Source organism: Harmonia axyridis, chromosome 4 (assembly GCF_914767665.1).
Source record: "Harmonia axyridis chromosome 4, icHarAxyr1.1, whole genome shotgun sequence".
NCBI classification, from domain to species: domain Eukaryota; kingdom Metazoa; phylum Arthropoda; class Insecta; order Coleoptera; family Coccinellidae; genus Harmonia; species Harmonia axyridis.
The window spans coordinates 11,972,222-11,998,783 of record NC_059504.1 but is presented as its reverse complement, the minus strand read 5'-3'; the positions used below and the strand labels follow the sequence as shown (position 1 = coordinate 11,998,783).

Genomic DNA, 26,562 nt, shown 5'->3' with positions numbered 1-26,562 from the left:
TACCACTTTTTTTCGTTAGTAAGAGATTAAGTCTAATTTGTAAGGAAAAATATGTTTGCCTGGTTAGGTGTTGAGTGACATGTTTTCTCAAAGAATAAAGACATTATAGACACGTAATCCAAGATTCTCATATAATATTGTCCACGTATTCGAAGGACAAAGGCCAACAAGTTGAGAACAGCGACGTATCGACATTTCGGTGTCTTCTTCAACCCTACAGCCCTCCAACGCTACAACAGCAATATTCTCTTATGTACGCACTTTTTTTGTCGTGAAGAGAAAAATTACTTCGAAAACGATCAAATGCATGAATTACTTGCTCACTAGGGCAACTATCTCGGCAGCAACTTCAATGAACTTCTCGAACAATTTTATTGTTTTTAAAGTGAATTTCCACAATTTGAAAGCGTTGTTCTGACCTATGATGAATTACCATAGAGTAATAAACATAGACAGAGGGAATAGACGCAATTTTTACATGTCTCCAACATGGTTAGATTACGTTGTCGGATTGTGATATATTTTCAAATCCACAAGTTTACTATATCATTATGAATGTATATTTAATTGAATGAAATATATTTATTTGAGTGATTCCCAATTGAATATGCAAAATTGAATATTTGGAATCCGATATTTTTCCTAATTGTCGAATTTATAGTATGCAGAATATTTGTAATTTTCTGTATCTACCTGCTGAAATCCAAGGTTTGGCTACTTTTGCTCTCCTAGTGTCATCGGTTGTTTCACGTCGCTTAGCTCGCTTGAAGTTTGTTTTCTGAATTTTTGATATATTAAGGTATTGATTTCAATATATTTTGAGTTAATATGAAACGTTGATTCACTATGGGATATAAGAAGTGCGTTTTTTGTGGAGAAACTCGCCTATTGAGTTATTTATCGTATCACTGATACGTTTTCATTTCCGCGCACCTTATGTTACATTTGGTAGTTCATGTTGGGGACAAAATTTGCTCACTGAAAATTACATATGCTCCCTCTATCGATGTTTATTAGTGAATTAGCAAACCTTACTGAGCAGAAATGTCAACAGAATTTGACATTCTCAACTGTCAAATCATAGAAAACAACCATCGAAACTACAAGGAACGAGGGATTCTGATAATATGAAGCCAGTTTTCACCTTTCTAGCAGCTACTGGGAGACAAGGAGAAAGCTAAATATCGCAACTGGAACCTTTTGTCTACCATCCTTTCTTCCTTCCTTTGACTCTCAAATCCTTCCCCCTCCGTTTTCTACATACGGCAACAAATAACATTCATCCGTTATGATCACGAACAGATAACTCGTTCGAAAACAGATACAGCGTAGTCTCTCTTGCTGAAAAGACTGGATTTATGGCTTTTTTTTGGCCCCCTTTTGTCGAGCTCCGATAAATCTTATATTCCTCATGGGATCGTGTCAATTATCAATGGTAGATTTGGCCTTTCCGAAATGAACCAACTTCGATAATCCGCTTATTAACGGAACTGTCAGATGCAACCTTGGGGCCAAACGATACGGTGGATCGAGATTGATGGTTTGACGTCATCATACGCCAAATATTGATTCGATCTCGGGTTTCGTGGGGGTAAGAATTGGATTAGGACTGATAGACGGTCGCATGAAAAAATATATTTTTGTTCGTTGTTAAAGTTTGATACAATAAATCAGTTTTTCACTTATAACTCTAGTTTTATCACAATCACTGTTTTAAGTTATAGGTGTATTGGAGTGGAATCAGGTAATAATCTCCCGCCAAAATCATCTAGCAGCGTAGATATAGGGGTGCGTTGATCCTTGTCCCATTGAAAATCCACACCACTGTCTTATTTTTGGAAAAATCATTTCATTTCTGAAATCAACAGAGCTTCACTGAAAAATAGGTGAGTTGAATTTTTTCCATAGTATGTACCATTTTCGAGATGATCGAGTACAAAGCAAACACTATCCACAAAAATTTACAAAAACAAATTTTCCAAAATAGTATATTCCGAAACAAGTTAAAGAATGGGCTCCTATTCCAATACTAAAGCGAGGAGCGAGTTTTCGAACGCATGTAGTACGATTTTTCTTTCGCTTCAAAATATACCTCAGTTTCGGCGATTTCTTATTCATTGGCGCTGAATTTCTTTCCAGCGAGCATTCTTTTGAGGTCTGAGAACAGGAAAAAGTCGCTGGGGGCCAGATCTTGCGAATACGGTGGATGCAGAAGCAATTCGACGCTCAATGAATGCAATTTTGCCATTGTTTTGATTGATTTGTGACACGGCGCATTGTCTTGATGAAACAGCACCTTTCGTTTCTTCTAATGGGGCCGTTTTTAAACGATTTCATCCTTTAAACTATCCCATAACGACATATAATAATCGCTGTTGATGATCTGGCCTTTTGGAGGTAATCAATGAATATTATACCTTGCGTATCCCAGAATACTGATGCAAGCTGACTGTTGGGTTTTTCCTCGCTTTGGATTAGGTTCATCGTGTGCAGTCCACTCAGCTGAATGTCGATTGGACTCCGGAGTGAAATGATGGAGCCGTGTTTCATACGTTGTCACATATCCACGCAAAAATTCAGGTTTATTGCACTTACACAGTTCCAATCACTGCTCAGAATCATTAACTCGTTGTTGCTTTTGATCGATTGTGAGCTCGGGTGGCACCCATTTTTTGCACACAGCTTTCTCATGGAAAATATTCGTGAATGATCTGATGTACACTTTCAGATGATCTTCACAATCTCTGCTATCTTGATCAACTTCACTTTTCTTTCCACACAAATTATTAGATTAACATTTGCTAAATGAGGAACCATTTCATCGCAGCATTTCTAATACGAATAATTTATTTTTGTAGATATAGTTTTTGCTTCGTACTCAATTACCTCTGAAACAGTACTTTCTTTATGGAACAATTTCTAGAGACCTTGTCTTTTTTCAAGTGAGATTCCAAAAATGGAATAATTTTCTCGAAAAAATAAAGTGGCGTAGATTTTCAATAGGAAAAAGAACATCATATTCCCAAATATACGCCATTGAATGATTTAGGCAGGAGAAACTTACCTGAGTCGAAACATTACATTATATAGGCGTCAATAACTGAAATTCAAAACAAAGAATGTGAAAATATTAGAGATATAAATAAAAAACTTTTTTTTTTAAACTTTAACACCCTGTATCTCGAAAACAAAGTTTGTTAGGATCTATGTTTATATGAAGTTTTTTCCATAAAAAAAGTTGTTCAAGTCAACGACAAAGTTATTGAACTAAAATTTGGACTACCCTGTATGTTTATATTTCTTGTGAGTCGGGTCAATTCAGATTTTTTCGGAGAACTAGCAGTTTTTGGTATCCATTTGTTTATTTTTTTAAGCGCTATATCAATTTGTCATAATGTCAGCAATGGTTTCAAATAATAAGGTTCAATAATGATTTTATGAAATTATGCGGTAGCATAATTTCAATGGAAACATAAATGGTAATTTATGTATTCATAGCATTAACTTTTATTCCATAATAAGAGAGGTATCTACTGATGTGGAATCTTCATCTTCATACAACTCAATTTTAATGAAATTGTGGCTTGTATAGTTATTGCTCTACGTTCTTCAAATATTGATCATTTCAATCGTACGTTATTTAGGTTTGGTCGTTTCTATAGCAACGCTGGTTTCACAGCGATAAAACAACTATCCGGCAAAATTAACAATAGGCGCAAAACTCCTGACAATGTACGAATTTCAAATAAACCTGATAATTGATATTTGCTAGACAATGCGTCGAGAGAGAATAGCATCATATGTTCGAACAACGATCCACAACAGAAAAAAATTAGTTCCAAAGTACATTTTCATGAAACTCATATTGGACTTCATGAAAATTGTGAATGGACTTTTGCATATTCTCACATTACACCCATTTATGAAATAACACGTTAGTGAAATTGGATTGGGAGTTAATGTGAGTAGGAACTATAAATATGTATGTATGTATATGTTTTTTTAATTCTCTAAATTTTTGAATAACGAGTTCAGAAAATATTCATGTGAAACCTACACTGCCCATACTTTATTCCCTCGTAGAAACAAACTTTTCCTCTTTAAAGGATTCTCTCGAAAATTTTCTGATGTAACTTTCCATGTACATTCGATGTCGTTTTATTTCTGGGTCCACTTCCGACAAAAACCATTGTCAACGATTTTCTCCTGAATATAGAACAGCGTGTGGAGCATGTGCTTCCTCTGAAAAACAAGAAAGTTCTGAAACGAAGAAGAACAAAAAACCTAGAGCGTTTCAACGAAATAACGGATATTGTTCTACGCGATAACGAAAGCTGGTTCCTATTTCTAGAACATCAAGGGCCAGTGACGTCACCAAATGAATAGAGTTGTGTTGAATGATCTTGTTTTGAGAGTGATAATATAGTTATAGTTCAATAGGGGTACCTAGCGCAGATGGAAGGGTGTAATTTACCACACAGGATTTTTATGATAATTCGAATTTTCCTGAGAATTTCGAGACAAGTTTTTGATTTTTTCCTCAAAATTAGGAGCAGTTCCGACAAAACTATAAGGATCAAAAAAAATTTAGCATCGAACCAAAGTTTTTTTTAATTTCTTCAAAATACAAGTGGTTCAACATAAAATAGTTCTGGAGGAATAATGCTCCAGAAAACATATCCCCTTGTAGATTTTCATTTGGAATTTGCATATCACGTGATGTAAACTCCAATTTGCAGTAACTATACCAAATTTCAGAGAATAACTCCTGAAATACATATGCTATCAGAAAACTACTCGAAAATAAAATTAAAATTTTGTCTCGAGAACAAAGTTCATGTTTATAGGAAACTTTTTTGAGGAATCTCTCATTTCCTTTAGTACATACAACTCAGCAACACTCTGTATTTTTATTCATTCTTAAATCTCGAGCAAACCACAAGGAACACATCAGATAAAAAAGAACTGCTAACTTCCCTGATACCAGTCACGCACACCTATGAAAACACCCTCGACATCATTTGAGATACCATCAAAACAAAACCTTTACGATACTTGCGTGACATCTAACAGGGACCAACGATTAACATTCTACGTATCAACGCAGCAGCAATAGAAGGCCTACTGCCATTACTAAGTATACGTTTGAACCAAAGTATCGCATAGACCCTTTTACAGATACACATCAGGGGGAATAAACTAATCTGGTTTTGGAAACGGTATCCATAAGGTGACATCATTGCTGTTCCTATCGCTTCAAACTGTTGAACTGTTGAAAGTGAATTTCTGATCTTTGAAAGTTTATTCTTTATACATAGGCGTAAAACTTTGCTTCCGCCGTTGTTTTCCGAAGTTCGAGGGTTTATTGTAAAAAACTGGTTATATATTTTGAGAGAACCACGAATCGATCCAATTTTTACTTCTTCATAAGACTGGAAGTGCTGGTCAGCAGGCAGGATGTCATTGATCGAAACAAGTGATAGTCCGAGAGAGCAACGTCTGGAGAATACGGAGAGTGGGGTAGGACTTCCCATCTCAACGTTTCCAAGTATGTCCTGACTTTCGCAACATGGAGTCGAGCACTTTCATGCTATATCATGTCTGTCGTTGTATTGCGGCCGATTGTCTTTCAATGCTAGGCTAAAACGCATTAATTGTGTTCGATGACGATCGCCTGTGATTGTTTCAGTCAGTTTTAACAACTCATAATACACTATGCCGAGCTGGTCCCACCAAATACTGAGCATGAACCTTGAATATTCGGTTTGGTCGTCGACGTGGAAGCATGGCCAGTATGATTTTCTGCGCTTGGGATTATCGTAATGAACCCATTTTTCGTCTCCAGTCACAATGCGATGCAGAAATCTCTTCCGTCTTCGCCTTGCAAGCAGCTGTTCACAAGCAAACATACGCCGTTCAACTTCTTTCGGCTTCAACTCGTACGGCACCTAATTTTCTTGTTTCTGAATCATTCACATGACTTTCAGGCTTTTTGGAATGGCTTGTTGCGTCATTCCCGCAATAATTTTGACAATTCTTGTTGCATTTGACACGAGTCTTGATCAAGTAATGTCTCCAATTCTGCATCTTCGAAAACCTTCGCTCTTCCACCGCCAAGCTGGTCTTCGACGTCAAAACTACCGTTCTTGAAGAGTTAAACCCACTCTCGGCACGTTCTTTCTCTAATGGTGGCCTAATCATAGGTATTGAGAGCATTCGATAAGCCTCAGCAGCAGATTTCCTCATTAAAATTAAAACCTCTTGCAAATGACTAGAATTTGGCTAGTAAGCTGACTTTTTGATCGAGAATAACCTTACTACAAATCCACTAATATTTCGATGGCGTTATGTTTACAAATACCTGAGCTTATTGTATAACATCAACGATCTATTTATTTCGACTACCACTTTCCGCTACATCCTTCTATTGCAAACGGCCCAAGCAAAGCTGTACACCTAATACTTTTTCTGCAACCTAATAACAACCTTATGCTCGATTGATTGATGATTTTGAAGGTGTTGTAACTATATTTATGAATATGTTGAAAGTATTATGTTCTGGTATAACAATCTCGTTGATCTACCTAGCCAGTACGACAGTACGCACAATTTATACACAGAAACATGATAATCTCTTTCTTAAAACAAGCCTGTTAGAGTAGATAAAAAAAAGCTACGAAATAAATCCAAAAAAAGCCTGAGTTACAACCAACCTTTGAGAATTATCATCCCCTTTCGTTCGGGATACTTTTTCCCCTACTCATAGATATCGAGCGAAAATTTATGACTAAAATAAGTAGCTTACAGCAGGACATTAATATACTCCACCACTATCGGTATTCGAATATGCAGACATTATTATGCGAGAGTGTCATAAATCACAATTGCCGTTTGGGGGTCAGACCAACCCGCGAGGGGTACTTATTTGTATATTCCAGTGGCGGACGGGTTGTTTCTGCACATTCAGAATTCAATTATGTCGACCGCAGTGTAAATTTGGTTTGGTCAACAGATTGGGCGGTATTGTTATCAGCTACAAGTAGGACACAACTGGACCTACAATCCCTTGAAGGTATATTGGTTAGTTCGCGTTTTAAAATACGTCTTAGCAAAGTTTTCACGTGAACGTTGTGTTGAATTATTACAGAGGAACAGCTGTTTTGCTGTCGAGGTATTTTTTAGCTGATTCTCTATCAATTTGATGTCCTGAATTCAAATAACGTATTCATTATTTCAACTCAAATCCGTAAGTGTAGTAAACAAAAGTAGATACGAAATTTTCATCTCAGTTATACAAAATACAATATTATGTCGTACTCACAAACAAAAAAAAAACATTGAAGAAATCAAATAGTCACTCAACAATTCGAAAGTTTCTTTTCCGCGACATTCTTGAATGTTTTTTTAAACAGTCCCTTTTTAAACTCCAGCAGTAATCTGCCATCATGTGCATGTCCCATCTTCCTTGGTAGCGGTCCTCCATAACTTTAATATCTTGGTGAAATCTTTCACCCTGTTCCTCACTCATGTCTCCTGAAATTTCTTGAAAACGGTCTAAGTGGCTGTGTAAATAGTGTATTTTAGTACTCATATTGCATCCTAAGATTCGAAACTGTTAAGCATTTTGTTAAACATTTCAACATAGTTTTGAGCTTTATGTTCGCCTAGAAAATTTTCTACAACTGCAATAAATGATGTCCAAGCTTCTCGTTCAACTTGATTCATTGAATTTATGAAGGCAGGATCCTTAATTAGTTGTCTTATTTGTGGGCCGTCCAATATCCCTGCTTTGAGTTTTTCTATTCTCAACTGATGCATTTTTACCCCTGTATATGCAAGTACGATTTTTTTCTCTTACTATCCTAGTTGGGAGATTGAAAGGATCAGTTCAGGTACCTGCTATGCAATGGTTCCACTATTTATATATTTACCTAGAATTTACTCAATTAAAAATTTGACGAGAAAGCATTGTACCTACATTAATGAATATACAACAGTTTTAGAACTTTCATAAATGAATATACTGAATAAAACCCACATTGGTAGATAAGTCGATTTATCTAAAAAAATTGAGCTGATATAGAGAAACGGATTGCGTGTACAGTATAGATAAAATCAGCTCTGAAATCCCAGGAACCAAAAAAAAAAAAGAAATTTGTTTTTGTTGCCCTTTATTGATCAATTCACAACGAAGGATATAATCAAAGAATAAAACTCTCAGTTGTGTACTTCAAATATTCATTAGTTCACAGCTCTCTCCGCCTTATATTCTCGGATATTAGACAATGGCTTCAGACGCTCCTATTTTTCTCGAGGCGATCTGAAGCTCATTACGCTGAGGAAATCCATCTCTGTCTCCCGGCAAGAAATAGAAAACTCGAAATAGCTTTGTTCATTTTCTGTAGGTGATTAGTTTTCTTCCTCGAATCAACAAACAATCGAAGGATGGTGCATCCCAACCGCTTCTTGACATAACAAACCGAATTGAATGCAATCATGTCTGGTCATTTCCTGTTGGAGAAAACCAGGATAATTATTAAGTTCCATTTAACGATGGAAGCCGGAAGAGACTTGGTTTTAATTGGGGCAGTGGATGAAAACAGGATTGAATGTTTATTTAGACCAATAGATCATGAGGATTTTCAATGTCTCAGACAGTCAGAAGCTTTGCACTCAGAGCAGAATACAGGTATGTACCTATACACAATCTCAAGGTCGCTCTAAAGATCCTGACTATACATCAGTGCTTTTCTCATTTTGTTTTCGATATTCTTCTCAATTTTTTTTAGGATTACACGAGGCTATAAATACGAAATTTTGGAAGAGGCTTGAAATTGTGTTACAGGGTGTTTTACAAGCTCTATGACAAACTTTGATGATTGCGCTCCTTCTGAACATTATTTTCCTATGAACATAGATCCGATTCATTTTACCAAATAATTTATATTCATGTTTTGATTGAAAGTAGGTTGACTAACAAAACTACCAGTTGATATGACAACTAAAATTTTATCGATGGTTACTTCAACAACATGCACAAAATAATGGATTCGCTTGTAATCTAATCTGACCAGGCTGGTTTCACCAATACGACAACAATCATATTAAACATGTATGGGCACTGCAAAATTCATAAGCTATTAGACCAGACGTTTTCAGCAATGTTTTACTGCCAATATTTGTCGTAGAATTTTCAACCATGATTTGATGCCATTATATGTTATAAATGATCGTTTAAATGCAGATTTGTATGAACATTTTATGGAGCATAACGTTTTTGATTGATGTATTATCAGCTCGATGAGACACCATTACACAGAGGGGGAAGGGTATCTACTTGGAAAACCGAAAATTTCTGGAAGAAATGGATAGGTCAAGAGGAAGTAATGCCATGTAGAACACCCTGTTTATATTTCTAAATGGCTACAGCCTACTCTGCAAATTTCAAGTTTCTATGTCTTTGTGTACAGAATATATAGTATTTACGTCAGGACCGACTGATAGAATCGAATTTGAGACGTATAAGTCATCAGTGAGTTAAAAATTATCTTTTGAGACCATTTCTGACTCTAAACTCGAAAATTACAGACATTGTGAGGGTATGATAAAACGAACTATTCGGGTAAGGAGAAATTTCGTCTCGAATAACTTTAGGAAGTTTTTTGGTTAATGGATATCAATCCTAACCTTCTTCTGAACGGAAACTGAAAGGAAAGGGGAAACTCAACAGTCAATTGCAAGTGAACAACAAACTGAATCTGAATGGAAAACTGAAAGTGAAGGGGAAACTGTAGCTGAACAGGAAATGAAGCCTCACGAGGAAGTGAAGCTGAACAGGACACTGGAACTGAACGCTCAATTCAAAGTGAATTGAAAACTGAACCTGAACGGGAATCTGAAAATGAAGGAACAGTCAACTGAAACCACACGGGAAATTTAAGCTTAACAGGAAACTAAAGCTAAATTGGAACTGAAAAAGAAGTGGATACTGAAACTGAACAGTCAACTGAAAGTGAACCGAAACCTGAACCTGAAAGGGAAACAGAAAGTGAAGGGAAAACTGCAGCTAAACAGGAAACTGAAGTTGAACGAGAAACTGAAAGCAAAGGGGATCCTGAAACTGAACAGTCAATTGAAAGGGAACAGGAAACTGAACTTGAATGGGAAACTGAAAGCGAATGGGAAACTGAACCCAAACGAGAAACTGAAAGTGAAGGGGAAACTGCAGCTAAACAGGAAACTGAAGTTGAACGAGAAACTGAAAGCAAAGGGGATCCTGAAACTGAACAGTCAATTGAAAGGGAACAGGAAACTGAACTTGAATGGGAAACTGAAAGCGAATGGGAAACTGAACCCAAACGAGAAACTGAAAGTGAAGGGGAAACTGCAGCTAAACAGGAAACTGAAGTTGAACGAGAAACTGAAAGCAAAGGGGATCCTGAAACTGAACAGTCAATTGAAAGGGAACAGGAAACTGAACTTGAATGGGAAACTGAAAGCGAATGGGAAACTGAACCCAAACGAGAAACTGAAAGTGAAGGGAAAACTGCAGCTAAACAGGAAACTGAAGTTGAACGAGAAACTGAAAGCAAAGGGGATCCTGAAACTGAACAGTTAATTGAAAGGGAACAGGAAACTGAACTTGAATGGGAAACTGAAAGCGAATGGGAAACTGAACCCAAACGAGAAACTGAAAGTGAAGGGGAAACTGCAGCTGAAGAGGAAACTGAAGCAAGACGGAAAACTGAAAGCGAAAAGGAAGATGAACAGCTAATTGAAAGTGAACAGAAAACTGAACCTGAACGGAAAACTCCAACTGAACAGGAATCTGAATCGACACGAGAAACTGAAGTTGTGCGGGAAACTTAGAGCGAAGGGGAAACTGAAACAGAACAGTCAACTGAAAGTGAACAGAAAACTGAATCAGAACTCGAAATCGAAAGTGAAGAGGAAAATGCAGCTGAACACGAACTAAGGCAACATGGAAAAAGCGAAGGGGAAACTGAAACTGAACAGTCAACTGAGAGTGAAATGAAAACTGAACCTGAAAGGGGAAACTGCAGCTGAATAGGAAACTAAAGCAACACGGTTAATGAAAGCGAAGAGGAAACTGAAACTGAAAGGGAACAGAAAACTGAACCTGAACAGGAAACTGAAAGTGAAGGGGAAACTGAACAGGAAACTGAAACTGAACGGGAAACTGAAACTGAACAGGAAACTGAAACGGAACTGTTTACCGATATGACTGTCTAAAACTCTAAAAGAACCCTAATGTCGAAATCGCCTCATACCGTTCCTCACTTTCACGCACGTCGTACCATAACTCCGAACAAACCTTACGCACCCCCCTCCTCCAGTCGTAAAAACCACCATTTTCAGTAAATTCGCCGACGAGCCGACGACTCATGTTTACGGTAATGTGCCGGGGATAACGGTCACGCAGCCAGAATTCAGCCAGGAACACGACATGAGTTTTTGTTCGAGGGCCAGGTTCGCACGGCTCCCGTAGGACGGCGAAAGAACTGAACGGCTTTCGCTGCCATCGATTTCCCGTTTAAGGAGAGATAAGACTGGGTCTAATCAACGTGTTCGCACGTGGAATTTGTCTTCAGTTTGGCGTGGAGATCGGGGATGGAGGGAGAGATGTTCGAGGATGAGAGGGAGAGAGGAGGATTAGGATGTGCCAGGTGTACTTTTCAGGAGTTTTTTTTACTGATGGGTGTAATGCTCCGTTGTTCTTTGAATAATAAGGATCGGAGTTGTTTGACTAGATGTGGAGGGAATTTGGCGAACTTGAAATGAGGAGGTTAGGAATCAAAATAAACTGGGTGTTCCTAATTGGAGATACAAAGGAAAATGACAGATTCCTTGGATAATTTTAAGATAAAAAAGTCCTATAAAAATGGACCTCCTTTATAGTCCTAATTGTTTGTGATGATTATACCAGTTTATCGAATATTTATTGATCTCCGCTACAGATTTGGTAAATTATTGAAAAAACTTATAAGTAACTAGCTGACCGGCCCGGCTTCGCAAGGGTGGTGTGACTCATAATACCTATAGTAAAATAAGGAAGAATCGTTTTCGTTTCAATTCTATCGTCTTTTCTGCGCGGCAACCTAAAATACATACTTTGAAGTGTCCAATTATACTCTATGATTGTTCGCTCGGTCGGAGGAAAAAGCAAACCCTAACCTAAGATGAATACTTGAAGAGTTATCGAGGAAGAATCTTGAATAAGATAAAACCGCAATTCCTCAATGTGTGGAGTAGTCTGTGACTTCCAGAAAACACAAAAAAAATGTTAAGATAACTAAATTTTACATTTCATTAATTATAATAAATTTTTCGTTGGGATTGTTGATAAATCCATAAACCAATACAATTTTCAGTTACGAATAATTCATTACAATTTTTGAAATGTCAAATGTAGTTATGAAAACATTTTCGAATTTTAGTTTCTTTCTGTTTTTCGTGAGTCACAGATTATTCCACACCAGTTATAAATTGTGGTTTTTCCTCATTTAAAGTTCTTTCTCGATAACTCTTAAAGTATTAATTTAAGGTATACCAGTAGGGTTTGCTCAAGTAACCCCCACTATTTTTATACGTAGAATCGACTGAAATAATAAAAAATATAGGTTCTAATTTGTAAATCTTGAGTTTTGATCGATTTGAGTTGTCCAAGTTCATAATCTTCTTATAACCACTCTGTACATTTTTGATCCAAACCGCAAACAATCTTATAATACTACGTATTGGCGAAATCGAAAAAAATTGTTTTCCAAAACTGTCTTTTCTGCCAAAATATTAAAAAAAAATTGAGCCCTCATCGCCTCCATTTGTTCTATAAGAATCCCATAAACTCACGAACCCAAGGTATGGTGAATCACCCTGGGAATATCAATATATTTTGCTACATAAATTATAGAGAAAAATCTATATAAGTGCTCCTGGGAATAAAGTAAAACAGTCAATTTATCTAACAACGCAATCCTGAACCAATGGCCAATGGCCCTGTATAGATATATTCGTCACAGCTTCCTTACTGGATCTTTATAATAATTTGGATATTCCTGAGAATTACTAGAGAATTGTTTGAAATTTTTTTCTCGAAATCGGTAACAGATATGACAAAACTATAGAAAACCAAAAAGTGAAGAACTGGACCCAAGTTTTTTTTACCCTTTTCGAAACAACCAGTTGTTTCAACAAAACAAAAATTCTGGGGGGGAAGAAGTGGGTACTTTTCCCGAAAAATATCATAAAGAGGACAATATTTTCTATATTATCTAATAGCATATAAATTCACTACAAAATACCGATTTCATCCTCATTTATAACATTCTAATGCAATTAAATGTGCCATCTTCTCAAGTTCCCCCCATATTCAAAGAATCAGGTGATAACTGAAATCGATACAGAAGTTTCGACAAGAGATCACTTGTGCCCCCTTCAATTTACGCTAGGTACATCTAATGAATTATAGCAATATTATCATTTTCCAAAACAAGAATATTCAACACAACTCTTTTTATTTGGTGACGTCACCGTCCCTTGATGTTCTAGAAATAGGAACCAGCTTTCGTTATCGCGTAGAACAATATCCGTTATTTCGTTGAAACGCTCTAGGTTTTTTTGTTCTTCTTCGTTTCAGAACTTTCTTGCTTTTAGAGGAACACATGCTCTGCACGCTGTTCTATATTCAGGAGAAAATCGTTTATAATGTTTTTTGTCGGAAGTGGACCCTGAAATAAAAACTACATCGAATGTACACCGAAAGTTATTCCAGGAAATTTTCGAGAGATGCCTTAAAAGAGGAAAAGTTTGTTTCTACGAGGGATGAAATTAGGGGCAGTGCAGGTTTCACATGAATGTTTCTTGATTTTGTTATTTATACTTAGGAACACCAAAAAAAGGTATAAATACCTAAATATAGATTTTAATCATTTCAATCTATAAATTGAAGAACTATTCACCAAGTGGTCGATGGTTTCTTCTACCCCACCCTCACATAGTATGCTTTAAATAGAATACCATTTGAAAAGCTTACTATTTCAACGACCATGGCCAGTCCCAAGACGATTTAAAGTACATCAAATTCTCCTGGGAAGATTGAAACCTAGAAATTTTTCTCTGAAGGATCAAAGATTAGACTCTTGTTGAAGACATAACAAGACCTCCATTCCGAACGCCAAATTTTCTAGTCAATTTCATTAGATTGAAGGAAAGTATTAATCCATAAAGGTTTATGTGACTTTAATCCGGCAGTTCTTGTATATGAGAAGTAAGAAACAATTGGACATAAATTCGGACAGAAATGAAATTTATCCCAAAATTTCTTGAATACAGCCTGTCTACGAATATAAGCAAAAGCCTATTCCCCCTCCAACAATCGAAACGACATGGCGACGCAAAATTATTTCATCTTCAGCAGACCCACCCAAGTTGGAGGGCACAAGTTCCATTCTAATACCTTGTTCAAGAGGGAACGTTAGGAACGCAGTGAGTAGACTTCCGGTCCTTGCAATTTCACAACCCCCCTCAAAGTGCGTGGATGCAGATAAGGGTCATCGTCCCCGCATGTGGTCACTCCACACCATCATCGGACGGTCAAGAGGTTATCTGGACGACCCTAAACTTTCTGCTCTTTGAATCGGAATCAGATCAGTATGCGAGGTCCACCTGGGTAATCTTAAGGGTTCTGGAGAAGCTGGAACGGATTGGATTTGTGGTTGGGAGGAGGTAGCTTCCGGAATGTTCAGCGTAGCAACAAGAATGTATCAAATTTTTTTTAGAATCTGTCTTGATGGAAATCGTTTTGAGTATATGGAAACAGTTTTTATTGCATCTTCAATTATGATGATACTATTATGTTTCTATTTTATTTATAATAATAGGGAACAGAATATTGAAGAGATTATATGAATTTCAATCTCTTGACAATTTCCAAAATTGAAGGTGATTTCTCTGTTATTCATTGCCAGGTATCCTTCTGCTCTATTCCTACTGATTTAAGATAATTCAGCATCTATGACCTCCAAGCTACCACTTGCACTTTCTACGTGATCCTGCATATTATGTGATGATACTGATCTGTTATCAACACACTAGTATTTGGCAAATTCTTCATCTCAACGTATTCCATTTTCGTAAGATTTTCTTCTTAATATCATCTGGCGAATGGTCGAAAATTTCGATAAAATCATGGACATTGTCGATTTCGACCATCATGTAAGCACTGTTTCAATTTCTCAGACCTACAGATTGCACAAAAAACCGTTTGAAACTATTTGCATAAGGCTGGTTTCAAGAAGAAGCTCGATGTATGGGCATCACAGTCATTTTTGAAGCGGTCGGTGGCTGGTGATGAGAAGTGTATCAATTATGATAATATTAAGCGTAGGCCAAACTAGGCTTGACGGCCAGGAAGGTTTTGCTGTGTGTTTGATGGGATTGGCAGGGAATTATTAATTATGAGCTGCTTTTCTAAGGCTCCACTGTTAACTCGGAACTGCACTGTCAACAATTGTACCGTCTAAAGGGAGCAATCGCTCAGAACCGGCCAACTTTGACCAATAGGAGAGGAATCGTATTCCATCAGGAAAATGCCAGACCATGCACATCGATGGTGACTAGCCAGAAGATCCGGGAGCTTGGTTGGGAGGTTTTTCTGCATCCACCATGCAGTCCGGACCTAGCCATGGCAATCACTTGGTATTGCCATGGCGAACAATTCTTCTGGTGAAGAATTCGCTTCAACAGAGGCTTGGGAAAATGGACTGTTTTTTGTCAATAGAGACAAGGGATTCTATGAGAGAGGCATAATAATATTAACTTAAAATGGCAACAAATAATCGAGCATATTTGACCTAAATCGGACCATTCAAGCTATGGTAATCAAAGCCTTGTTTTTTATGCAAAAATAATGGAAATCTTACTACTTCACCTTATTATAAGATGGTTGCAAGTTTGAACCTTTTTAAATAATGTCACACTATCCGATTTTGAAATATCTTTTTCTGTCAGTTTTTGTGTCTAGAATAGTATATTGCTCTCGATAATCTCGACGTCGTCTATAGTCATTTCGACCAACTCGTTAGTTCTACAAGCTCCGCCAAGTCGAATTAATGAAGCAACTTTGACCATCTAAAATTCCTCGTCTGAGGATGTACTCCTTTTGTGGAAAATTTAGATTTCCATTCTTTTTTTCTTGTAATTGTGAAGTGGAATATTTCGACCAAAGAGATCAAGGTGCATATTCTCTTCCTCGGCTCAAAATTCGAAAATAACAGAGCTTAAAAACAAATTGAGAAATATTTTTCGACCAACAAGAACCCAATGTCGAAATCCCCAAAAAAAAGTCATCTTGCAGGCCACCCTAAGAGTTTTTCAGTCGAATGCACAATTTTCCCAAACCCTCCGAAATAATTCATACGAAATACACGAACAACAAATTTACCCTCAACTTTCGCCATTGGCGAAAAACATGATCACGTACTTTCCACGTTACAACGTAACATGAATTTTTCATCGGAAGAAATATACTCAAAACTTTTCAAAGCGACCTCTTAAATAACGAATTTCAATTTGGGGACCTCGCACGCCCGCTATAATCGACAGAGATGCTGTGTGCAGTTCCTTATTTATATTTTCGTGTGCTGAATTTCTGAGCGGGGGTAATGGAAAACTAGAATACTGGGAAAATGCAAGTTAACCGGGGTGTTTGGTGACTGAATACGAAGCGGGTTGGAAAAGGTGCTGAATGAATGTTTGAGTATGAGGGTGGAGCATCAAGTTTCAAGAAGTGACGATTACGTGTCAGAGATGAGAGATTGAATCCTTCCTGGAATCTGACAGCAGAATACTTTCATTTTGTGAATTATCGAAGGAAATCTTGTCAGTGTATAAATTCCACGAAATTTATTGAAAGGTTTGAAGGAGAGCCACAGATTTGTCGAAAATCATCACCTAATCGGTTTTTAAAAAATGTTTTATCCGTTGTAGAGACATTATTTCTTGATGGGACACCTTATATAAACGATAAATTGAAGGAAAATGTCGTTGTCAGACAGTGAAAATAATCATCTTCAATACTTCGTACGGAACAAATTCTATTTCAAATGTTCATTTAATGATTCATTCAAATCCTCATGAAATCAATATTTCATACATGGGTGTACATCTCTGCTTCCGCCGTTTTTTCCAAAATTCGTGGCTTCATTGTGAAAAAATGGTTGAACATTTGTGATTCAAAGTATTGCCCATCGCTGGCCGCTTCTTTCTTCTATATTTCGAGCAGCGTACGAATTCCGCGTTGAAAAGACTCGTCATCTTCTGAAGCGATCCACGAATCGATCCAATGTTTTACTTCTTCATAAAACCGGAAGTGCTGCTTAGCTAGGCCGAGTGCCATTGATCGAAACAAGTGATAGCCGGAGGGAGCAACGACTGGAAAATACGGCGGGTGGGGTAGGACTTCCCATTTCAACGTTTCCAAGTATGTCTTGACCACTTTCGCAAATTGGATCGAGCATTTTCATGCTGTAAAACCACTTTATCATGTCTCTCGTTGTATTGCGGCCGTTTGTCTTTCAATGCTCGGCTCGAACACATTAATTGCATTCGACAACGGTCGCCTGTTATTGCTTCAGTCGGTTTAAACAACTCACAATATACTACGCCGAGCTGATCCAACCAAATTTAGAGAATGAACTTGGAACCTTGAATATTAGGTTTGGCCGTCCGGGATATCCTCATGATTTTTTGCGTTTGGTATTATCGTAATGAACCCATTTTTCGTCTCCAGTCACATTGATAAGCAGAAACCCCTTCCGTCTTTGCCTTGCAAGTAGCTCTTCACAAGCAAACAAACGCCGTTCAACATCTCTCGGCTTCAACTCGTACGACACCCAATTTTCTTGTTTCTGAATCATTTCCATGACTTTTGAGCGTTCTGAAATGGCTTGTTGCGTCACTTCCAATGATCCTGCCAATTCTCGTTGCGTTTAATAAGAGTCTTCATCAAGTAATGCCTCCAATTATTCGAAAACCTTTTCTCTTCCACCGCTGGTCTTCGACGTCAAAATCACCGGTCTTGAAGCGTTGAAACCACTCTCGGCACGTTTTTTCACTAATAGCGGCCTTACCATAGGTATTTTAGAGCATTCGATGAGCCTCAGCCGCAGATTTCTTCATATTAAAGCAGAAAATTGAAATCTCCCGCAAATAACGAGAATTTGGCTGGTAAGCTGACATGTTTAATCGAGAATAAGTTAATGATGCAGACACAAATCGACAAATATTCCGATGGCGTTAAGTTTACGAATACCTAAGCTCATTGTATGACATTTACGATCTATTTATTTCGACTACCACTTACGCTACAATCATCTATTGCAAAACTTCGGAAGCAGAGTTGTACACCTATTAGTTTTCGCACTCAGGGTTGGTTTCTCCAGTTGAGCCCTCACCAAGCAAATGGCAACATTTGATTTTTAAATTTTGGATGTTGCTTTCTGCTTTTTCTTCTTCATATTGTGAGTAACATTGTTTCTTAGATTTTGGATACCATTTCCTGTAGTTTAAGTAATTTTTTTTCAATCCTTCACAGAATATGAACAGTTCATTGTTCGAAACATGTCAGTAAGAGTTTTTCATTAAAAAAAATTTCATCGTTTGTGGAGAAGACTTAGAAATGCTAGGCCCCCCCTTTAATATCTACTATTCCACTCAGGAGGTGGACTTCTTTCTTCAATTAAAAAACAAATATTATCGGATACGCCTTACTCAGGGCTGCAGACCAGCCCGAAATGTTGCGGTCGAGGCCAATCAGCAACGACTTTACTGTGACGCACGGCTACCACCAAGACAAAGCTTTTGGCGAACGCACAGCACAGCAAATCGGTGAATAGCAGGACCGGACGCTCCGTCCATTAGGTCCATTTAAAGCCGAAAATCGAGTCGATACGATCGCCACCACAATGGGTGAATCAGTTACACTCGAAACGGCTCATTATTCTCGGTATCAGAGGAGATCGATGAAAAATGCAGGGCTGCTCTGGTTAGTTCTAGGTCAGTGAACAGGGTGAAAACTGTACTGAATTATTCGATATTTCATTCCAGTCCTTTGAAGCTTTCGGGGATTAGCATGGTGGTGGAAATTCTTTTAGATTGACAGTCCGGATTCATTAATCGAGGTTTTGAATGGAAAATAATCAGTTCTCGACAATACCACACTTCAAATGATCTATTCGCCAATATATGAAAGTGTCATTGGCGAATGAATTAAGGTGCTCTCGAAAGCACTCGACTTTACATCAGTGCCTTACTCATTTTTCCTAATATTGTACTCGAAAATTATTATGTTCTGGATGTTCCGCAAGGTTCGTTACTTATATTTATTATATTTATGAATGACCTATACCAGAATTCTTGAAAACGAAGTGTAAGGTCATGTAGGTGAATGATGTTTCCTTTGCAACTTGTGGAAATACTCCCGAAGAACTGCAAGATAGTTTGATGAGTTTGAACTCAATTTATAAAAAATATTAGAGCGATCGATTAGGAGAAGAAGAATACTTGCTGAAAAGCTATATAATGTAGTTTGTAATGTAATCTCCTGGAGAATTTCGCCTATCAGTATCCTCTGAGGGATGTAAGTGAGCTCCACAGAATCATAGAGGAGGAGTTCCTGAAGGATAGCCTGGTAATAATCAACATGCCGGCCCCAGTCTCTTGGGTACAATTTCTGAATAACCATGCCATTGTAGGGGTGCTTATTGAGGTCAGTATACGAAATGTGCCTCAATGTAGCCTGAAATTCGAAGACCAAAAGAAAGTTTCCGCGTAGAACGATATGAAGGCAGATAGCGTTGTTTCCGGTATTTCTGACGACTTCTTCCTTTTCCCACTCATTTTTGCGAGTGTTGCACTCATAACAAATTTTTTTTTCAGCCAGGAATCTTGTAAATGATTATAAATTTTAAGACGTTCAAGAGGCTCTTTGCGTGGAGTTCGGAGAATGTAGTTTTGATGAAAGTCAAAACAACAAAACCACGCCACTTTACCAACCACTGATGGGGACTTAAAATACATTGTTTACTCATTCGAGAGAGATTAATCGCATCCCTTTGGGACCACCAGTTTAATGTCGTTTTCTAGAATGTGTGTGATAATTGGGAATTGTAGGTTAGCGATTATCTGATCATTTCAACGGGATGTTTTTCGAAAAATGTGGGACTTAGTCCTGACGCATCTTGGATTTCTTGTTATGCCTTAAACGAAAGTCTTATCGTTGATCCTTCAGAGAAAGTTGTAGGTCTTCCTAGGAAAATTTGGTGTATTTTAAATCGACTTGGGACTGATCATGGTCGTTGTGACAGTATGTTCTTCAAATGGCATTCTATTGACAGCCACTATGTGGTTGTGGTGTGGAAGAAATCATTGACCACTTGGTGAAAACTTATCCAATTCATAAATTGGTGGTTTCCAAGCTATCCATTCTTTTTCAGAATGGTTCGCCTACTTCAAATAAATATAATGGAAACTAACATTTAGTACTCTTTTTTGGTTCTTTTCTTTTTTGTTTTGGGATTTAATTATGAAGTCTTCAACCGCTGGTGAAGAGAAAGGATGGAGAAGATTTTGTTTAGGATGAAGAGGAAGCCCTGCATTACAATTATGTCAGCTTATTTTGTAAACCTATACACCTATATACCTATACGGGGAGACATAGTTTTTGCTGAGGTTTTTATTTGTGCTCTTGTGTTGAAATGTATGAAGCCCCGTTTACATTTTCTCTGCTCATACTGAGATTACATCTATACATGCTTTGTTGTTTGAAGTTGAAAATGTTTTGCATTGTTCTATCTCAAAAGAAAATACCTATAGAAATCTAGGTATTTCCATCAGAGTTAGCAAAGTTATCGACTGTTTATTCCACTAATTTTTGTTATTTCCATCAGTTCATGATTTGTTTTGCTCTAGTACATTCAACAACACCAATTATCATTATCTTCGAGTAATGTTTCTGTCCTTACAAGAAGATGAACACGCTTTTTTTATCTCGACATAAACTCCTTCGTTCTCGAGTGATTCCGAAAACTTCCATACCAGAAAAACGCCTCTATCTTAAAAATATATCCCACATACTCGCGAAGCATCGTAGATCCCGTACAAAAAGACGCTCCAACAATATCTCATACGAAAACGCGAGGAAACAAACATAATGCCGCAACTGCAACTCATGTCTACGACGCTCTCCCTCCAACCTATTAAGTCTGCAACTTGCTGAACGTTTCGATGCCGAAACAGCAATTACTTAAAACACAATAAAACGGCGTATCCCGTACGCCGCCTGTTTGGTCACGTTTATTTTGAAGCGCCGAGTCAAAACAAACTCCCAACTTTGCGAGATTTATATCAAGAGCCTCCGGGATCTCTTTCAATTAAGGGCGCACAATGCGAAACGTATCTCGGAACTAATCAACTAAATGACTGAGCGTCATAAATTGTCGGACGCCTTTTATCCCTTCTATGTGATGCCCGTCTATGGAACAATGCTGGCGTAGGTGTGTCTGTATGTGTGTGTGTGGAAGATGTGCGATTTGAATCCCGGATGGCTATGATGAGATCTGAGCAATTAGGTCAGGACGAGGCTGCAACTGGGACATTTAGAGTGTGGAAAAATCGTTCTCTGAAAAATAGGTGAACCAGAAAGGGTTTTTTATAAAACAAGGGAAAAAAGTATTAGATTGTAGCTCGGGAACTGAAATGTAATACTTTTTCTCCCGGAAGTCTTTCCGAGCCACAACGACCCCTGTTCAAATAATAATAATACTGTTCCTGCCAAGGCCGCAAAGTAATGACTTTCCTGCCTAGGCACCAAAATGATTATTCTCAATGGGAATGAAACATTTCATAAGTTGTCAAACTATAATTATTATAGACATAAACATTTCCATACCACCAACCATATATCAAGAAGCTTTGTCGAACCACCAGATTGCGTAATTTTTGAATATTCCACGGACTTCATAGTGCATAGTTGCCCTTTTCCTGAAAACCGGCAGTGTTGCCTGGAGACCAGTGCCTGGTCGACCCAGAGTAACATCTGCAAGGGAAGACCATTATATCGCAAAGTTTACTCGAAGGAATCCAACGGTATCTGTAACAACCCATCGAAGTCATTTTTAAGGATCTATAAACGGGTAGTCTCAACCAGTACCATAAAGAGAAGGTTGCATTCCTCAAATTTGAGGGCAAGAAGAACTTAAAGAGTATCTCAGCTATCACTTGGACATGGAGCTACCCGCCGAAAATGGGCAAAACACCACCAAGACTGGCTTTTAACACAATGGCGTAACGTACTTTTTTCACGGTCACGGTTCGGTTTACAGAGTGATAGTCAACGAGAAAGGGTTTGGAGAGGTCCAGGCAGACTAGAGCGACTCAATTCCGTCCAGGAAGTGGTGCTCCTTCAAAGCGGCTCAATAATGTGCTTGAGGGCATATTGTTTGGTCGCCGTACCTCTTATTATCGTTGAACTAACAATGATTGGTGCCATCTACGTAGAAAACATCACTGAACCAATCATTGTTCCTCTGCGCAACGGATTTGGGGATGATTTCATTTATCAGGATGATAACGCCCCACCATACCCCACACGAACGGTTCAAAACATTCTTCAAGAGAACAATATCTAGAAAATGAACTGGCCAGCAAACTCACCCGACATGAATCGAATTGAGCACGTATGTGATTACTTAGGGAGGGCACTATCCAATCGCTAAAACTCACCTCCAACTCTACAGGAATTGAGATCTCCTTCAGAAAGAATGGATCGATATGCTTGAAAATTTCATCAATGACTTGATGTATTATTCATGTAATGCCTAGGCGTCTTGGGCAGTTGATTGGAAGAAGAGGTGGTAATTCAGACTATTGAATTTGCATTCAGTTGTGGAATAACTTCAATTAATCAAAAATATGTAGATAAAAGATCAATTTAGATTTTTTTCCTATTTTGTCTCATCCTGCATAAAGGAAAGAGTAACAAACAAGGATTTTCTATCGAATATATTGCAGTTGAATTAGAGAATATTCAACTCATTTTCAGAACATAGATTGTCAATTTTTTGAGAAACCTAGGGAAGCCAAGACTTGACGATGTGTGTATATTAAATTTTATAGCCCTTCATGCAGCAGCAATGAAGGACTGCCGCCTGTTTTATGCATAAAATATATGGTAAAAATCAGTTTCATAGGATGCCTGAAACAGGTTATTCATTTCGAAGATCGTCTGCTACACTTTTGATTGAATCTGGAGGAGACTTGATGACACTGGAGAAATATGGAGGTTCGAAATCATCAACAGTAGCTGAAGGCTATGTTGGTGAATCAGTAGCGCATATACGTATAAAGAATGAACAAATAAAAAAAATAATTCACAGGACGAGACTAGTGAATAACAAATCAGACTATCCATAGGAAAATAAACAGTCTAGAAATCTCCTGTAAATATTGAATACCTACAGGCGCTCCTAGCCAGCATGCTATCAACATAACCAATCGTAGGGGACCGATAAACTCGACGAAAATCTAGATTTCCCCGCACCTGCATTTATCCATCAAACGAACCGTGCTCGATCTCGGGAAATACCTACTCAAGAAACCGACCGGGCGGAAAACTATCGCCCTGGAAATAAAATTTAAAAGAACCCAACGCCCGCATCATGCTGACTGCAGCGGTCCCATTCGTAGACGGTTGCTATCCCCGCTTCGCCGATACCCACATAACTAGCGGTCTTTATCGGTTTTTCTACGCCGCGGGCCAATGATCGATCTGGGGTCCTCGCGCCCCAATATGTTCCCGAAATTGATATTTCCCTCTTCCGGTAGTCGATTTTCCACGTGTGCATCATCGGATAGAACGGTGCGTCAAACAACAATGATTGGTTTTTGATCGATTGGCTGATCGTCGGCGGGTTGTTGACCCAAGGAATTTCGTACCTCGGGGGCGGCTTATGAGGCGTGAATTTCTGGCAGGGTAGGTAGGAAGGACTATCAATTTGTCTTTATCGCTTCTTCGAGACGCGGGCACTTGAGTGGATCTAGTTATCGGGTAATCTGGCGATTGCCTCTAATGACACTTGTGAGGGATAGATAACGGGATCTTGGACGCATTCGATGGTCTCTTCATTTGGGATTGTGGGAATAGATTGATTCTGGGGAACATTGGGTTGACGGAAGGACTCGAAAGGGATTCTATCAAATTTTTCTTTATGTTTGGATGTATTCTGTGGAGAAAGCGAATCTTGTGGTATCACATCAATTGGATAGTAAAATAGATACATATTCATTATTTACTATTTACAGGAAAAAGTATAAGATGTCTTAGTTCACGGCACGATATGAAAGAACTGACCAATACGCCTAGGCATCTCACGAATCAAGTCATTAATAAAAATTCCAGGCATATCGTTTTTTTTCTTGAAGGGCTGAACTCAATTCCTGAAAAGTTGAAGGTAGGTTTTGACGATTGGATATTGACCTCCCTAAGTAATACCCATACGTGCTCAATTGGATTCGTGTCTGGTGAGTTTGCTGGCCAGTTCCTTCAATGGATATTGTTCTTTTGAAGAATTTTTTGAACCCTCCGTGTGCGGTGTGGTGGGGCGGTATCATCCTGATAAATGGAATAATCCCCAAATTGGTTGTGCAGAAGAACAATGATTGGTTCAATGATATTTTATAAGTAGATGGTACCAGTTATCGATAATAAGAGCACATTATTGATCCGTCTTGAAAGGACACAACTTTCTGGGCGAAATTGAGTCGATCTAGTCTGCCTGGACCACCTCGTCGACTATCACTTTGTAAACCGAATCGTGACTCATGAAAAAAAAGTAAGTTGCGCATTTCGGTAAAAGCCAGTCTTGGTGGTGTTTTACCCATTGCCAACGGGTAGCTCTATGTTCAGGTGATAGCCAAGGTACTCCTGAAGGTCTTCTTGTCTACTGGTTGAGACTACCCGTCTAAAGATCCTCAAAAATTGACTTCGAAGGGCTGTTACAGATATCGTTCGATTCCTTCGAGTGAAAAGTGCGATATAATGGTCTTCCCTTGCAGATGCTACTCTGGGTTGACCAGGCACTGGTCTCCGGGCAACGTTGCCGGTTTCCAAGAAAAGGGCCACTATGTGAAGTACGTGGAATATTCAAACGTTGCGCAATCTGGTGGTTCGAGAAATGTCCCGACATTTTCCACGGAATATTCTAAATATTGAAACTCTCGTTATCCGCTAAAAACCGAGCTGAAGACTGATTAACATTGTATACATCAAAACAAGAAACGTTTTTTGCTGGTTTATTTTTTTCATTTAAGTACTTGAATAGTGAAGAGACTTTTGACGAAGTGTGTATATCCGAGAAAAAACTATTCAATTTTTTCCCAGGGAAAAAAGTAATTCAATAGAAAATGATATTTTGTGGCCGGTTATCAGAGATGAAATGTGAAATCGTTTTTCCCGTCGTACAAAAAACAATATAATACTCCACTCAGTAAGTTAAAGACCTAACCCGTGAAAACACATTTTTCATTCAAAATTCGACTTCATTTCACCTACATATTATGAATTTCTATCAAGTGATACCGAATCCATTAAGTATTCATTAAAGAGTGATACAACGCTCCTCTAACACGTTAAAAGATGACAGCTTCAAAAGTGCGACAGCTGCCCATATGGCGGGCTATTCAAAATTGGACCTCTTAATGGAATCTGCTTTAAATCGAAACTATCTGCATATTATTTCAAATATTCAAGAGATTAATCCTAATTCCTGATGTTGATAAATGACTAAAACAATAAAACATCTGACAGATAGAAAAAACTCACTCAGTATTCCCATGATTTGCTCCTCTTCTCAACGCCATACCAGCTCGGGCCATCACACCTGCAAACAAAACGCTTACGTCACAACTCAGTAGCGTGCGAACAAAAATAACAAAAAAAAAAACCTAAAACATTCGTCACTCCGTCGGCTTCAAACGGATAGACGTTTCGGGTTTTGGGATAGCATGTGCGAGAAACGTCCATTGTTAGTTTCCTCATTTCGTTGGCAAAACTGGATTGTGGTAGTAATCTGACGTTCGAATGACGGCTCCTTGGGATATAAGTATTCGTCTACGGGGCGCGAGGAAATGATGCGCCAGTAAACGTCTTTTATGTGTCCTATGTGTGTCACTTTGTGGCACGTCGGTTGTGTGACGGTGTTAAAATGGGTATGATGGAAAACGGGCGTACAGGCGTAGACGTTATTCATATCAGACTATACCGTAAAGCATCTTGGAAATATCTCCTGTCAAATAGAAGTCTGAATACAAACGTAAAAATGGATAAAAAACATTTTCGAGGATTTATTTGCTCTAATCATCTTAGAAATATTATCATTATTTTCTTTCATCTATTCGCTTTGTCGCCCCTTGTTTTGCCATCTGTAATTTTTGCATTAATCATCGGTATACACTTACTCCATTTTTTCAGTTCTTTGCAAAGGTCCT

At 38.2% G+C, this 26,562-nt stretch overlaps 1 protein-coding gene across 4 annotated transcripts in view; it reads right to left on the bottom strand.

Annotated features, from left to right (window-relative positions):
* The window catches only part of LOC123677412, a 350,465-nt gene that overhangs the window by 98,138 nt on the left and 225,765 nt on the right, over positions 1 to 26,562 (bottom strand). For 2 of the 4 annotated variants that reach the window (XM_045613911.1, XM_045613913.1), the window contains exon 3: positions 25,898 to 25,955. The exons of the other annotated variants lie outside the window; for them this stretch is intronic. In XM_045613911.1, coding sequence (XP_045469867.1) covers positions 25,898 to 25,910 — 13 coding nt within the window. In that variant the 5' untranslated portion in view covers positions 25,911 to 25,955. The remainder of the gene's footprint in view (positions 1 to 25,897; positions 25,956 to 26,562) is intronic. 4 annotated transcript variants of the gene reach the window in all.